Source organism: Myotis nattereri, assembly GCF_964212035.1.
Source record: "Myotis nattereri genome assembly, chromosome: 2".
NCBI lineage: Eukaryota > Metazoa > Chordata > Mammalia > Chiroptera > Vespertilionidae > Myotis > Myotis nattereri.
In genome coordinates, this window is record NC_138076.1 from 162378423 (window position 1) to 162396046 (window position 17624).

Genomic DNA, 17624 nt, shown 5'->3' on the forward strand with positions numbered 1-17624 from the left:
GGGGGGATGTAAGTGCGTGTTTACCCAGCGCATCGCCCGCGGCGGCGGCGGCAGGACTTCGCTGTGGGTGCTGCGTGGGTCCTCTTGTTGTGCGGTTTGAGTTTCTGTGTACGTGCGTGTGGGTTTCATGCATTCACATGTGCCTAGCGTCCCGTGTGAGGGGGGTCGGGACTGGAGTCCGCCTCTCCCTGCCTTGGGAGGGGGGGTGTGGCCTGGCACTCTGGCCGAGTGAAGCCACCACCATCAGAACCCAGCCCCAGACCAGGCTCCCTTTGGGCTCCAGCCTTTGAAGAGAAAAGTTCAGGGTCTGCCTGAGTTGCCTGGTATCCCACTCCTTTTTGCGGTGAGCTTTTTTCCATTTGCTTCGTCTTCCTGACATGTCCTCCTCGCTGTGGCCTTCCTGCTGGTGTCTAACTTCCCTCCTGGCCACGGAAGTTTCTCCAAAGTGTAAAGCTTTCCAGAGAGAATCCACCAGCGCAGACAGCACCACATCTTCTTTTGGTTAAATATAACTCCCTGAGGGCCGGAAAATCACTCCCAATCATTCGTCTCAACCGCCCCCCCCCCCCGCCAAGCCTTTCCAGATTATTTCCTCTTATTCTGTCTTCAGTGAAAGAAATCTAGTGGCTGGGGACCCAGCACAAAACAGCCTCGCTGATCACAACACTTTTAGGAAGCAGGACCTGGAATTTGAACTCAAGACTTTGTAACAGGACAAAGCCTCTTCCATCAAACCAAGTCCTACTCTGGACTCTGGCAGGAACTACCTCAGCATTCCTTAGAATTGTTCCCCTTAATGACCACTTGCTTTGGCATTGGGGGAAATCCTATGGAAACAGAAGGTGGAGATGTATGCACTAACTAGTCCAGGATCCCAGGGTGTAAATTTTAATTCCAAGAACTCTGGAGATTGGAAGGTGGGGTGATCAGGAGAAGATCTTTACTCCATTCTAAATATCAGGTGGAGGCTCCCCACTTCCCAAGCAATGGAGTAGAAAAAAGAAAAAAAAAAACAGAAGTGAAGGGACAGAGTGAAGACTCCCAACATTCAAGAACTGCCTTTTAGGCAATTAGGTTAGGCCAGGCCTTCAGGTCTGGCAGGACTGAAAAGTATCAGCAGAACCAGCTCCCAGAAGTACACAGACAGCAGGAGATGGCAGAGTCAGAGATGGAGAAAACTCTGAAAAAATACCGGGACTCCCCCCCTCTGTCCATCTAACTTCATCACACACACACCCTTCCCCTCCTTGCCAGGAACAGTGCCAGCCAAGACATAGCTGCATCTGAGATCCCAGTCAGGCTCCTACACAGTCCAATTCTCAATATTTGAGAGTAATTGCAGTCCTTACCAATTGAAAAAGAATGGGCGGGCGCCCTGGCCAGTGTGTTTCAGTAGTTACAGCAGCAGCCAGCACATTGAAGGATCTCCGGTTCGATTCCTGGTCAAGGTTCAATCCCCAGCCCCAGTTGGGGCGCATGGGGGAGGCAATCAATCCATGTGTCTCTCTCACATGTATGTTTCTCTCTCTCTCCCTCTCCCCCCCCCCCCCAACTCTCTCTACAAATCAATGGAAGAAATATCCTCGGGTGAGGATTAACAAGAAAAGAAAATGAGGATTAGAACTAAAGAGAATCCCAAATTAAGCAGGTATTTCACATCAACACAGTGGTATATCCCACCCCGGCTCTCCCAGGCCCCCATCTTCTAACACATTTTAAGAAAAGAAAAATTTGCACACCCCCAAAAGTTACTGTAGCCCTGCCAGCGTGGCTCAGTGGTTGAGCATCAACCTATGAACCAGGAGGTCACCGTTCGATTCCTGGTCAGGGCACATGCCTGGGTTGGGTGTTTGGGGCCTTGATCCCCAGTGTGTGGCATGCAGGAGGCAGCTGATCAGTGATTCTCTCTCATCATTGATGTTTCTATCTCCCTCTCCCTCTCCCTTCCTCTCTGAAATCAATAAAAATATAATTATTTTAAAAGTCACTTGTAAAAGAGACTTTAGACTCCATCTAACTTCCTTCATTTAACAAATGGGAAAGCTAAGCCCAGAGAAATTATGCGGTCCCCCAGAGAGTACGCAACAAAGCCTGGGTCAAGGCTCCAACCTTTTACTAGTGCGTTTTCGTTCTGTGGCTCTTTCTCTTTCTCTAGTCACCATTCCTGGTGTCTAACCTCAACCTCACTCCTCTTGCAATCCAATCCCATTTCTGTCTAACCTCCCTCTAGACCAGTGGTTCTCAACCTGTGGGTCACAACCCCTTTGGGGGTTGAATGACCCTTTCACAGGGGTCGCCTAAGACCATCAAAAAACAGATATATAATTACATATTGTTTTTGTGATTAATCACTATGCTTTAATTACGTTCAATTTGTAACAATGAAATTGGGGGTCACCACAACATGAGGAACTGTATTAAAGGGTCATGGCATTAGGAAGGTTGAGAACCACTGCTCTAGACAAGATATATATATATATATATATATATATATATATATATATATATTCCATTCATAGGCTTAAAAGTGCTGCTATTCTTCTCTCCCTGTCTTTTTTGCTCCTGTCCCCTGCCCCCACTTTTCCCAGGCTCCTCTGCCCAACCTCCTTCCTCTCCTTTTCCGCTTTCGAACTGCTCCTGCCCCTGCCCCTGCCCCTGCCCCTTGGAGACTGTGCCTCCTCGCTCCCCTAACCCACAATCCCACCCAACAAGCTTTGAGTTTGATGGAGACCAAAAATGACATTTTGGCAGTGGTGACGGATGGATGTGATCTGCCTCCTACGGGGATGCTATTTCAAGGGGAGCCCTCACAATCCTCTCCTTCCAAAGTGACAAAAGAAAAGCCTGCTCCTCAATCTCTCCAGAGCTGCAAACTCAGCTCAAGTTAACTTCTCACTTCCTCAGCCTGCAAGGTGGCCTGCTGCTCCAGCTCCCTGCGCAGGTGGGAGGGAGCGTGCTTGACAACTCCTTGAAGTGTGGGGGCTGCGGGGGGGATTCATCTTCATCTCCTTTGATGACAGGTACTTAGGAGGAGCAGGAGGCCCTGTGGGGAGGAGGACTGGAAGAACACTCTTCCCCCCAACCTCGTGAGTGCATCTCAACCATGTGCCAGCTTCTTCTCAAAGTGAAACTTTGTTGGAGAAGAACTGATACAGGCATGAGGACCTAAGGTTAAGGAAGTCTTGACTTGAGCTGGGATCTCCCTCTCCCAGGTACAGCTCAAACCGCAGCTGTCTCTACCTCCTGGGCAGAGTGCCAAAGATAAACCCCCTTGTCCAGAACGCAGACCCACTGCATTTAGAGACTGCCCTCACCTGCCCAATGGACTGAACACCATCGTGTCTTTAATGCCCAAAGGAATGGGAGCTCCTCTGCAAGCATCTCACCAACAGGCCTGGTAGGAAGGATAATTCCCTCTCATTGCTGCAAACAAGTTAATGGAGATTGTAATGAAAACACTGCACTAATGAAAACGCTGAGGCTACAGCCTACTCTGCCTGCAAGACAAGCAATCAAGGTCAGAATTTCTCCCGGATACTCATGCCTCAGTTCCTTTTAGGCCTGAACAAAGCAAGCTGGGATCTGAGAGCAGAAAGCAGTTCACAGTTGATTGTGTCCTAGGCTGCAAAGGGTCAGAGACCATCCTGGCCTTTCTGGAAAGCAAACTGCCTAAAGTGCTGAGAGGTCCTGTTAGCTCTAGGCATTCATCTTTTGTTTCCAGAGGTTCCGGCCATCTTGTCCTAACCTTCTCCTATGCTTGCTTGTTCTAGGGTCTCTGGATGCAAACAACTAAGTCTTCCCAGAATAAGAGGCGGTCTGGGCAGGGAGCAAAGGTCTAGGACCGAGTATCAGACTCAGCTCCCAGGTCTAGATGTACGGCTAACCATGACCTTCATTAAGTCACTTAACATCTCCGAATCTGTTTACCGGCCTGAAATAAGGAAGCCTCCCCTGGCTACCTTGCAGACATATCATAAGGATGCAAGAACACTTTGAAAAAGTATATGTGGTAGGGAAATGTATGTGTAGTTATATGTTTATAAAGAGATATGATGACAAATGACATTTTCGAAAAGGGGAAAGATTTGTGTTGCCAGGGGTCCGGGGAGGGGAAGAGGCTGCAGGAGGGAAGTGGGTGTTATTATAAAAGAGCAACATGAGGGATCCTTGTGGTGTTGGATCTGTTCTGTATCTTGATCGAGGTGGTGGATACATGAACCTACACGTAAGACAGCTGTACAGAACTACATACACACAGAGAAATGGGTAAAGCTGGGGACGTCTGAATAAGCTCAGTGGATGGTGTCACTGCCAATATCCTGGTTATGATAGTATACTATCGTTTTTGAAAAATGTTACCATTGAGGGAAACTGGTAAAGATACACAGGATCTCTCTGCATTAGTTCATTGGGTTAACTATTTCAATATAATTTTTTAAAATATATTTTTATTGATTTCAGAGAGGAAGGGAGAGGGAGAGAGAAACATCAATGATGAGAGAGAACAATTGATTGGCTGCCTCCTAAACGCGTGTGGCCCCCACCCCCACCCCGCCCACTGGGTGTGTGCCCTGACAGGGTATCAAACTGCAACCTCCTGGTACATAGGTTGATGCTCAACACTGAGCCACGCTGGCAGGGCTCAATATAATTTTTAATTTAAAAAATAAAAGATATTATGTCTACCCTCTATTCCCCTGCGGCAATTTGTGTTTGGTCCTCTGGGAGGCTCCTTTTAAGCAGTTCCACATGTAGATGAAAAGGGGGTCTCCGTCTCCTCGAGATGGTGACCCCAGCAGAGACGTGTGTAAGAGAGGTTGTTCAGATACTTTTGAGCCTTCTCTTCCTCATCAACTTTGCCCTCAGTCTCAGTAGGCCTGACCCTAAATCACTCCTACAGTGGTTCTCAACCTTCTGGCCCTTTAAATACAGTTCCTCATGTTGTGACCCAACCATAAAATTATTTTCGTTGCTACTTCATAACTGTAATGTTGCTACTGTTATGAATCGTAATGTAAATATCTGATATGCAGGATGGTCTTAGGCAACCCCTGGGGAAGGGTCGTTCGACCGCCAAAGGGGTCGCGACCCACAGGCTGAGAACCGCTGCCTTAGACCATAATGTCCTTTCCGCTGCAAGGAAGGACAACTTGCTGAGGCAGGAAGCAGGATCCGCTGTTGCTTCTATCCTAAAGAGCAGGCAGTTGTTGCTAAGAAAAACTGGGGTACTGATTATGGGTGCCAAGTTTTAAAAGTATGGACTAAGGCCTAGGTCTCGAGAAATAAAAATCAAACAAGCATACGAAGTCCAAAAACAGCTATTAAATAGCTTTAATAAAAGCCAGATGGTTTTGCTGAAAATCAATAATTGCTTCCCTTTTATTGGGGAAGTCTGAACACGACCCTGATTAATCAACTAGTTAATTATTTGCCATTCCAACCACTCTACACCTGTGACATCTATGATCTATTGCTCCAGCCTCCCTGGCAGTGGGTGCACAGAAGTGATGCAATGGAGGCCAGTGTTTCCTGCCATGGGGTTAACCAAATCTAGTTTAGTGCTATCTTGAACGCCCCAGGCTTTGTGACACTTGAAATTCTAATTAGGGCAGAAAAGGGCTAAGTTGAAACAGCTTGTACTCCCTCAAGTATACCCACTCTATGGGCTCTATAACCTAATGAGGTCTGTGAAATTTAAGATGTAGAAGAGAAATCCCTGCCTGGAGCAACAGCTGTACCCAAGAGGACAAGGGGATTTGGGTTAAATCAGTCCCTCCAGATAGGAGGAAGAGTACCCCAAATGGTCCAGGAAGGAAACCACATGATTCTGATCCAATTTGTCATGTGACCTAGAACTACCTAGACCAGCTGTGGGCAAACTACGGCCCGCGGGCCGGATCCGGCCTATTTGAAATGAATAAAACTATTGAAAAAAAAGACTGTACCCTTTTATGTAATGATGTTTACTTTGAATTTATATTAGTTCACACAAACACTCCATCCATGCTTTTGTTCCGGCCCTCCGGTCCAGTTTAAGAAACCATTGTGGCCCTCGAGTCAAAAAGTTTGCCCACCCCTGACCTAGACTGACCCTCTGCTCTGGGTTTTGGTGATGTCAGGAGGAGTGAAAATTAAGCAGATGGGAGAACTTACTTGTTACCCGCAAAGTGTGTGGGGCAGGTGAAAAATTTGGGGGTAGTGAATATCTCTCATTGCCCATGCAGGCAGGGGAGCTGGAGACAGAGGAAGAGACCTATGACTCCTAAAGGAAAAGAGGGGTTCCTTTGCTATGACTTTGTAGTAGGAACAGGCTGAATATTTGCTGAACACGTTTGGGAAAGGAAGAGAGGAGATAATCGTCCTAATGAATGTGCAGGAGACAATAGCAGCTCCAGTGGGAGGATTATAAGCTCATTATAGTTTAATATGATGATTGATCATCTCCGTCCGCCCGCATTACCCTACAATAGTGATGAAGGTCGTCGGAGAGACCCATGCCAGTCAGAGCTCAAGCTCTACTCACCAGGAAACAGAAATATATTTGTACTCGTTTCTTCATTGTAAAAATTCACACTCTTGGCCCCATGCCCCTACTAACTGTCCTCCATTCCCCCAGCCCGCCCCACTTCTCGATGATTTCTCAGCCCTGGACTGTTCGTCCATATGCCTGCTCATCTGCTCTGGCTCCAGACCCCACCATTTCCCCACCCCTTGAGAAAATGCCCACAGCTTCCAGTATGGCATGGGTGTAGGCAGGTCCAAAGGGCCCTTCAGTGGGCACTGGTCAACACTCGGTTCAGGTGGTAGGCTCGAGAAACCTCCCGATAGGCATTTCGAAGCAGGACATAAGGGAAACAGGACTCCAGCATGTCCAGGGTCAGAAAGGAGGACTCCTCCACCACCTGGAAGAGAAGAGGCCAAGAGATGAGAACCTCAGGTAGGGCGTACCTCTGTGACACCTGTTCCTCGTCATCCAGTCCCCTGGGCCCTCGGAGGCCCTCCCAGTTACAGTGAACAGGGTTCCAAGTCACACTCCCTTGTCTCCCCCACTGGGTTCAGCTCTAGGAAAGTAATGTGGCCTCTTCCCCTCCATTATAATGGCCCTGTCCCCCTCCTCAAGGTTATATGAAGGGCTCCGAAACAGAAGGCAGGAAAGAAACGCTTCCCTTGTGGCAGAAAAGCCCATTCTCTCCTGTTCTGGATACCAAAGCACAGGCAGGTGGGCAGCACAGATGCAGGTAAGGATGAGTAAAAGTGATCATGACAAAGCTTGGCAGAGAAAGAAACAATGGCTGTTTCAGGCCAAGAAAGGGGGGCCTGGAACCCCCAGCGGTCCTCTTGTGCTGGGCCTCAGCGTCCTCCCTCCCTCAGTGCAGTGCTGGTGGAGCAGTAAGGATGCCGCATAAAGAAGCGGGCATGATTAATTAGTTTAATTAGAAGCTTATGTACTGTGGTAATAATCCCAGCAGCCCCCACAGCCAAGCAGAAAGATAGATCAAGATGCCTGGATAAGAAAGGGTAGGAGGGCATATTAGCCAAGAGCTGTTCAACTTAGCCTTGGGCTGGAGGGTCCCTGCCTCTGAGAAAGGAACAGGATGTCTTTCCTTCAGTACTCTCCTCATCAAGAGGTTTGGGACTAAAAGACACACTCTGGAGAGAAGTGTCCCATATCCTCTGGCAATTCACACAGATGGGGCCTCCCCAATATGGCTAGTGTTTCAAGTCCTGAAAATTCACTGAGAAAAGAGAACCTACCATATCTACTCTAACATGCTTCTCTCTCTGAAGTCCTTTTCAGGCTTTGAAATGTGTCAGGTCCTGCTATTCTCGAGCACATGCACACACAATACACACAACAGCCCCAGAAGAGCAGGTGTTGCAGGCTGACGGGAGGAAATCTGCCCAGTAACACTGTGGCTCAGGTCTTAGGTTGGATAAAGGAAAGAATTTTTTGCTAGGCAAGACTTTGAAACCTTAAGCCAGACAGAGATCAAATCTCTATTCCAGGATACAACCCTCGGGTACAGGGAAATGAGTGACAGCTTCAAGAAGGATTCACTGGCCCAAGACTTCCTATTCTTTGCTCCATTAAGCACAGAAAATAACAGGGCTCCTGACTGGAAGAGATTCATAGTAGTGGAAACAGCCCTAGAATGAAGGCCAAGAAACTTGTAGTCCCAAATCTGCCTGTATATCTTGGGGGAGATCTTGAAGGTCATCTTTCTCTCCCTGTCCTCGGTTTCCTCACCTATGAATTGGAAGGACTGGACTACTTGCCAGGATCTGGCCTCATTCTGACATCTAAGATTCCACGATTCTATGACTGAGTCATCTCTTTCCCCTGTGAAACCCAGGAACATGATGGCAATACTGGGGTGGGAACTGCCCAGGCTTGACAGCCAAGACAGAAAGACCCCGGGGGAGAGAAGTGCCTGACTAGGATTTGGGGCCACATGAGTAGCCTCTTATATCAGAATACAACTCCTTCCCCTTCAGTAATTTCCAATTGCTCTGTGGAAACATTTGCATTTAAATTGCTTTGCAGCAGCTAGTCCCTCTGTCACTCTCTCCAATAAAAAGCGCCTGGTTAGGACCTAGCTCTCTGTTCCCGCCACTCTGCAGGCCTCACTGCAATGCCACAAGGGGCAGCCGCCTCCTCACACTTTGGGGCCGGTGGGGGAGGAGGGAGCAAAGCAGAAGGAAGAGGTCAGGCTGGGTGGCAATACAGAATCACCTCCAACCCTACAGAGGTGCAAACTGCCTGAGAAAATGAAGAGACATGCTTAACCATCCAGAAACTAAAATGAACAGCAGAGAGAGGGAACTAACATTTCTTGAGCATCTACTATATACTAAGCACGTTCACGTATATTATTTCATGAATACTAACCACTCTAACATAAAAATTATTGTCCACTTTGATGGACAAAGAATCAGTCTCACAAAGGTTAATTAACTTGCTCCAAAAATTGTGCTCTCTCTAGCACAATACTAGCATTTGCCCTCATTTGCCTCCTCTGCCCTCTCACCCCTCACCATATACACTGCCACCCACATACCCTCATGTCCATTCTTTTCTCCATCATAATCCTTAATCAGCCCAACCTGGGCCTTTGGCCGCAGGAGAAACTGAGATTGGATACCACTCAGTGCCCATATATTTAAAGGAAACCAGGGGTAGTCCCAGGTATGCCTGCTCCTAACATTTGTGGTCCTGGGCCAAGAGTCCAAATGGAAGGCCACATACCATATGGCTAAATAAATCAAATAAACTACTAGTATACTAGTCGATATTTCAACCTCCAGGTGGGCATATCCTCTCCCCATAGGCCAGAGGAGGGCCTCTTACACACAGGGCCCAGGGCAGGAACCCCTCCTCCACAGCTAAGTGCAATATTAACCTGGAGAATTGGACTTTTTGAGCAAAACAATGAGTAAGTGTGTTGAGGAGGGAAACAGAATCATGGGGAAAAGATTTTCAAAAAATTAACTGAGTCAGAGTTCCCAGAACTTTCTGCCAAAGCAGGGAAAAGCGCACAGCTTGTGAAGAAAGAAGAGATAGCAGGAACTGCCTAATGCCTGGCTCCCCTGGCTCCCAGCCTTATAGCTTTTCATCTAAGAGCCCTTCCTCCTCAGAGCCTTCCTCCCCCTCCCCCAGTTCAGCTTGGTGCTATTCAGCACCCTCTTCATAATACTCTTAAGGACAAGAAATTAGGTGGTAGGAAGTGGTCAAGAAAAGTCAAATGTGCACTGGGAAAGTAGTTATGGCGGAGGGACACAGCTGCCCCACCAGGTCAGACTCTAGAACATTGCAGAAAAAGGGCCAGGAAGGCCCTGTCCTGCAGAGAAGTCCTTGAAGACTCTACCTTGAGATTACAGGACAAGTCTAGAATGTTAATCAGAATATGAAACCTAGACCCAGAGGATCAGGCAGAATTAAATTCTTAGTTAATGCTTTTGAGTGATGACAATACCAGGAACCAAAAGACCCTCTAGCTCTCCTCTCTCTTTCACCAGAGCAACTTAAACCAGATACATACCAAGCGCATGAGCAGAGAAATGGATTCCCGATTTCTGGTTTTAATCTTGTCCGTCTCCTGGCCCAGCTGCAGGAGGCTGACGGAAGCCACCTGTAAGGGAAGAGTTTGTAAGGGAAGCAGTTTTTTATGGAGGTCAGAGTAGGACAGCCTCAGGCTACAGGAAGTTAAAAGATCAAGGAGAAAAGTTAAGAAGGGCTGGAATGTTCCTGGAATCTCAGGGTGGAAAAGCAGCAAATTCCCTAGGTTTTAGAGATGCACGCGGCCTGTAAACCAGCCAGCGTGGACAACAGGAGGGAGTCTGGGGGAGAGATGCAAGGGGGAGGGAAGAACCTAGAACTAAGGCAGGTAATGCTGTATGCCAGGAGATTCATCTCTTTTCCTAGGCAGCCTCCAGATACCACTGTCATCGGCTGTTTACAGCTAACTCCCCACCAGACTAGAGACAGAGCCTGGCCTCTGATTCAGACACAGTCTGCTTGTTATTCTCCTCCTGTCAACTGCCGAATATCTGTCCTCTCCATTCACCTCTGGGTCCCCAGCAAGTCAAAGAGGTGTGTGTGTGTGGGGGGGGGGGGGTGGAATTAAACATGATTAATTGTATCCCAGACTCAGATTTCCTGCATTTAGCAAACAAAAAGGGTAAAAGGGAAACATAGAGATCTGGTGTAAGTCCTCTTTATATCTAACTAGAGGCCTGGTGCACGAAATTCATGCACGGAGGGGTGTCCCTCAGCCCGGCCTGCACCCTCTCTAATCCGGGATCACTGGGTCCTAACCACTTACCTACCTGCCTACCTGATCACCCCTAACCGCCTCTGCCTGCCAGCCTGATGCCCCTAACTGCTCCCCTGCCAGCCTGATCACCCCCTAACTGAGCTTTGGGCTGCTGGGAAACCACCATCGGCAGCTTGCCTGAGCCTCGGGCCGGCCCTGGGCGACTGGACAGCCACCATCCCTGGTTTGCCTAAGCCTCGGGCCATCCCTGGGCAGTGGCAGCCACCATCCGTGGCTTTCCTGAGCCTCAGGTAGCCCATGCAGCTTTGTCTGGAAGGACATCCGGATAGTCGTCCAGAATACGTCTGATTTAATTAGCATACTACCCTTTTATTAGTATAGATATGCTCAGAGTCCATCTCTGTCAGACTGGCTGTTTCAGTTTAAATAGAGACTCACTCACTAAGCTTCCAAGTCCCTGACATATACTTCTTAAGACAATGGTATGATTCCTAAGAGAATATGACCTTCTGTGTTTCCTCCTGAAAAGAGGCAGATGAGGCCCTGGTTCTTAAGTCAGGACCATGTTTTGTAAATGAATAAGCTCCCTATTGCTAAGAATGCTCAAGGAGACGGTGGGTAATGGACCATGTATCAGAAGTGTATGGATGTGATTCCTCCATGAAGGATTTAGAATGGAAAACTCCAGACCTTTTTTAATAATGGAAAGAGATTATACTTATTCTGTGTTTTTCCAGAAGCAAAGCTAAGATCAATGGTGATAGTTATAGAGAGTCTAACTTTGGCTAAAATTTGTTTTAAAACAATTTTTTTTAACAAATTGGACATAGCCTAAGGTTATAAGCACCAGACCCTAGTAATAATCTAGACCAGTGGTTCTCAAAGTGAAATCCCAGGATGAACAGCATCAACATAACCTGGGAACTTGTTGAAAATGCTAATTTTCCAGCCTTGCCTCTAATTCACTGATTCAGAAATTTTCTAGGTGGTTCTGATTTATGATAAAGTTTGAGAATTTGAAAAAGGTTTGTCCTTTTGTCAGTATTAGAGTTGGAAAGGGCCTTATAAAACTCAGTGTCTCTCCAACTTTATTGTGCTTCAGATCTCCTGGAGATTTTATTAAAAACAGAGACCTGGCCTGGCTGGTGTGGCAGTAGGTGAGCATCGACCTATGAACCAGGAGGTCACAGTTCGATTCCTGGTCAGGGCATATGCCCAGTTTCGGGCTCAGTCCCCAGTAGGGAAGTGTGCAGGAGGCAGCCATCAATGATCTCTCTCTTCATTGATGTTTCTATCCCTTTCTCCCTCTCCCTTTCTTGCTGAAATCAATAAAAGAATATTTTTTATTAAATAGAGAGAGAAAAATAAAAACAGAGATCTGGACTCACCCTAGGATATTCTAATTCAGTAGAACTGGTATAAGGGTTAGGAATCTGTACTTGAACAAGATCCTCGGGATCCTAATGATAAGGTAGTGAATGGTGGATTTAGTTTAACTGCCCGCCCTATTTAATAAGTGAAAAGACTGAGGCCCGAAAAGTTTGGCCCTTCAGAGGTCATACAACTTCTTACTGGCAGATCTAGAACCCGAACTCAGATTTTTCTGACTCATAGACCGATGCTCTTTGCAAGCATTTGGGCAGAGGCTGAAACAATAGCTGTTAGGGAACTTTCACAAAGTGGCCTCTATTTACTGAATGAATTAGATGGGAGGTTAGACTCCAAAGCCTGCTCAACAATAACCATCTATGGACTTAAGTCAAACCAATTCTCACCAGACTTTACAACCTTCCATTCCTTATCACCTAGACCCACTCACCACCAGAAATTCCTTGAGGTGAGTTTCAATGTTCTTGTTGTAGAGTGTGAAGAGTGCAGCAGACACCTGGATGATGGCTTTGGTCAAGCAGTGAATATTGTTGTTGTAACCTAGGTTATTATTGATAGAGGGAGAGAGAAACAGAAGCAATTAACAAAGTGAGTCACCTCAGGCTGACCAACTGAGACGTTTTCATTTTTTCAGTCTGGGCCACCCCTATTTAACACCTATAGGAGGCATCTGGAGATTAGGAGGAGGATATTCCTATGAAATTTCACTGGAATTGACTTTTATGGATAGTCCATTCTCAAGTGCTTTTTGAAATAGAACTTTACACCTGGGCCAGAAGTCTGTATTTTCCAGATAGATACCTGTCTCCATCTCCTCTCCCTGCCCCAGGACAGTAACTTAACCCTACCAGACCTGAGGCCCTGACCCTAACTGTCCCCTATACCTGGGCTCCTGAGCATTAAAGAGAAAAAACCAACATGATATAGAAAAATGTTAGTTACATGCAAACAAGTGGTTAGAATAAGATGGAACTTGGAGACATTGTAGAAAATATGTCTAGGCAAAGTACCAAAAATTAGGGACAGCGGCATAGCGGCAGATTCGGAAATTACCGAAAAATCAGTACAGCGGTCTGGTAGGGTTAAACAGCACTGGTTCCTCAACCCTACTCCTTACTTACCATCCTTCTCGATGCTATAGAAGGAAGAAGGGTCTGTGGCGAGGAGTGGGAGGGAAACTGCAAGAAAGATCAAGAGCAGGCAGGCCACCTTATATTCTTCTTCAAGGGATGAAGTATCTGGTAAGAAGGAAAAGAGTAGAAGTAAGGTTGGCCAACAGGAGTCCTGATTCCTCTACAGGGGTTCTGCTTCACAGAGTTACTGAGGATAAGAAATATCTATGAACATCTATATATATAAAAGCCTAAGCAACCATTCAACCGTTCAACTGTTTGACCGGTAGCTATGATATGCACTGACTACCAGGGGGCAGACACTCAACACACAAGCATGAAAACATGAAACAGACTGATGAATCTCAGAGGGAAGGGGGGTGGGGGAAGAGTGTTGAGATATTAACGGAAGATCTTATATGCATATTAGAGGCCCAGTGCCTGTGGGGATAGGGCCAAAACTAGCAGTCCGACATCCTCTGAGGGCACAAGAGGGCGCAGGCCAGGCCAAGGGACCCCACTGGTGCACAAATCTGTGCACCGGGCCTCTAGTACCTTATAACAGTGCACAAATTTGTGCACTGGGCCTCTAGTACTTTATAAAAGTGGTCACCAACCTTTCGGACCTCATGGACCACCAGTGGTCCACAGACCACCAGCTGGTGACCACTGCTTTATAAAGCACTATTGGCAGGTCATTTATTGCTGAAGGTGACAGGATTAGCCTCCACTTGTAATGAGGGGCCTAACTCCTTGGAAGCTTCCTCTGGTGACTGAACAAAGCTCTTAGCAAAAGGCTCTGCTGACAAGCAGTCTGGGGACACCCTGTCACCTGTGATGAGGTTGAGAGGCAGGAAGGAAAGGCAAGAGTCTCATCAAAACCAGGAGAGAAGAAGGAGAACCAATCTAGAAATTATAAAAGGGCTTAAAACCAGTCCCTTGGTCCTGAGTGTGTATAAGTATGAATGTGCTAATCACAGGAAATGTGTAATGGAAAGTATGAGAGACAAGTGGGAGACGTGGGGAAGAAGTGAGCAGTGTCATGGTGATTATATGGGAGGGGAGAGCACAAGATCACTCTGGGGAACTAGATGCTATAGCACACAACTCAGCATGAAATTATGTACTACTGTGTACTGTTCTCTCATTTCATTTGCATTCATCTTATTTCCCCAACCAGATTATAAATTCCTTTGAGCATTTGCTAAGCATCAAACAGACTCTCAATACTTTTTAGCTGATTGACAAGTCAATTGATTGGATTCTAACTAGAAATCCAAATTGCCTGTGTAAATATTTTGTGGGGATTAGGGACCACACTTTAAGTCTTTTCTTAGTTACCAGTTTATATTCTCTGAATTCACAATCCCAAACAAAAGGCTTCTTTGACATTGGCATTTTCCCACCCCAAAATATGGCTCAAGCCCTCCCTTTTCCCAATTTTACCAGCTTTCAGATTAGCAATGGCAGTCACCAGAGCTGGGTCGATGTCACAGCCCACTCCTGCAGCAGATGCCAGCTCAAAGATACTCAGGGTCACCTGGTAGAGAAGAAAACAACATTCTGGAGACAATTCCCAGGAGAGAAGTGCTTGGCAAAAGCTACAGAAAGTCAGGATTCCTAGATGACAGGTTTTAAACTTTTGGTGTATATCACCTTTTCTAGGTATTCCTTCATAGCTCAAACTTATGGGGGGTGGGGAACCCAAATGTTTTAGCTTGTCATTCACATATGCCATAGTACAAATTTACTGTCTTGACCTTGTGGACAAAAAGGAGCCACCTGGTAACCTGACTACTCAAGAGACAGGTTACACGGCGGCCTTGCAAATTCAGAGACCTAAAGTACTAGTCAACACAAAGAACGGTCTGGAAATTGAAACTTTTTTAGCCCAGCCAGCGTGTCTCAGTGGTTGAGCGTTGACCTATGAGGTCACAGTTCGATTTCCAGTCAGGGCACATTCCCGGCTTGCGGGCTTGATCCCTAGTGTAGGCCATGCAGAAGGCAGCCAATTAATGGTTCTCTTTCATCATTGATGTTTCTATCTCTCTCTCCTTCTTCCTTCCTCTCTGAAATCAATTTTTAAAAATTTTTTTTTAAATTTTAAAACTTTTTTAACTAAAAGCAGTTTATAGGGAGTAGTCATGTCCTAGGCAGGTATCGTCCCTGACAAAGGTCAATCTTTACCTTACCTGAGCCTGTCTATTGTCTTTTGCATCTACAATAACATGTCATTTTAGAATGTCAAAGTAATTTTCCTTTCTCTGAACCCCTCAAAGCAGATCCCTTCATTGCTATTGAGTTAATTGTTTACAGTTAACTATCCTGCACCTACCTAAGTAAAAGAAGCTTGTGTCTATCATTTTACTTTTTTAAAAATATATTTTATTTATTTTTTACAGAGAGGAAGGGGGAGAGGCAGTTAGAAACATCCATGAGAGAGAAACATCGATTCAGCTGCCTCCTGCACACTCCCCACTGGGGATGTGCCCGAAACCAAGGTCCATGCCCTTGACTGGAATCGAACCTGGGACCCTTCAGTCTGCAGGCCAACGCTCTATCCACTGAGCCAAACCAGTTAGGGCTCATTTTACTTTTTATCCAATCCCAGAGGCCTCTCCACTTTGCTTTCTCCCACCTCCATAATCTATCACTAATGGATTTCATGTAACCCACTTACTTCTTCTCTTTTGATTGTAATATATAAAACAAGGTGCAAAACTGCCATTTTCTGGAGCATCATCTCAATCCGTTGAGAGTCTGCTTCCTGGCATTTGTCAACAGGTTGGCTCAAAGAAGCTCACAAAAATTTGAATGTTTGAATGTTTCTTATGTTGACAACCTTATTTCCCCAAACACTTCCTACAGTCAATATAGCAAGGGTAATTTATTCACTTTCCAAACTACAATTTACTTCCTTACTTCCATACTTTGGTTCATATGCTTTCCTCTTCCACAGTGTCCTTTCCTCTCCTCTACTTATATCTAGGTGACACCCATTCCTTGAGGCTTAACTCAAATCTCATATTCACTGTGAAGGTCTCCCTGATTACTCCAGCCCAAACGCATGTCTCCCTCCTTAAATTGTTACCAGTGACTTAGCCCTGGTCATACACACCACCTGGTAATTTCAGTTGTCTTTTCAGACAGGAGGTGAAACATGACTTATCTCACCAACTAGATTATAATTCTTTTTTAAACTTTATGGCATGGAGAAGAGAGAAAAAAAGGCTTTGGAGTAAGAAGATCTGGTTCAAATTCTAAACTTACTAAACGTGTGACCTTAGCTAAAAGTTACTTAACCTCTTTGAGCCTTAGTTTCCTCATCTGTAAGACTGGGGTAATAGTACTCGCCTCAGAATTCTTGTGAAGAATAAATTAGACCACACGTGTAAAGTCTCTATCTACCCTAGGGACTGATGGAGCCACAAATAAACTAATAAAAATTATTCCTTTCCCTTCTTCCTTTATCTCAAAGCGAGGAACATTTCTTTTTATCCTCTCTAGTTTTTAACACAATGCTAAGCACACAGAATGCACTCAATTAATATTTATTGATTGATACCCGAATCCCTCAATGTATTTAGAATCAAGTTCCCAGGATCTAGTCCCAAACCCCCCACTCCCACACCAAGTACTTATACCCCTCTTGACATTGAAAAAAAAAAAAAAACAACCTTTAAAATGTTCTGAGAGAACAAGGATAATTGTAGACAACCAAGTAGAGTATCGTATGCAAAGAACCCCACAAACAACAATATACACACACTTTGCTTATGGTACTCGACACAGAAGGCAAACCTTAGCTACATTCTGCTTTGTCCTTTACTTAAATTCCCTACTAACTAGATGACCCTGCTTATGACAACCATGGCCTGAGATCAGGGACCTGATCCATGACATGTGGTTTTCTGGATGAAGAAAGGGATGATTGAAAGGGTCTTATTTTCTCTTCTCCTAATCTTTTTACCCCCTGAGGCAGTAGCAGAATCTCTGATGGACAGGTTCTCCCCCTCTCCACCTCTACCTGCTTATTTTCACAAGCAGGTAGAGCCTAAAGCTCAGGGCTTCCTGGGAGATATCACCTAGACAAGCTCCTGACAGGCTAGACTAGAGCATTTGGCCCCAACATCAGCAGCTGCCAGAAATCCAAGCTCACCATAAAATCAAAGACTGGTCAAAACACGCAGCCATCCAGTGAAACATCGCCCTCTAACGGCCCCCATGACCATTTGACCCTTACCTGATTTTACACAGACAGGGGTATTTCCCAACTATTTTGATCTAGAGGTAAGGATGTTTTTCTTAACATCTAACTTTAATTCTTCCTGTTGACCAATTTCCTCTT

At 45.9% G+C, this 17624-nt stretch overlaps 1 protein-coding gene across 1 annotated transcript in view; it reads right to left on the reverse strand.

Moving 5' to 3' along the window:
* Positions 1-5304: 5304 nt before the first annotated feature.
* The window catches only part of NCKAP1L (NCK associated protein 1 like), a 43545-nt gene continuing 31225 nt past the window's right edge, over positions 5305-17624 (reverse strand). The window contains exons 27-31 of the mRNA XM_081084263.1: positions 14723-14816; positions 13286-13402; positions 12595-12704; positions 10041-10130; positions 5305-6902 (exon numbers count right to left, since the gene is read on the reverse strand). Of these exons, the coding sequence (XP_080940389.1) occupies positions 6771-6902; positions 10041-10130; positions 12595-12704; positions 13286-13402; positions 14723-14816 (543 nt within the window). The 3' untranslated portion in view covers positions 5305-6770. The remainder of the gene's footprint in view (positions 6903-10040; positions 10131-12594; positions 12705-13285; positions 13403-14722; positions 14817-17624) is intronic.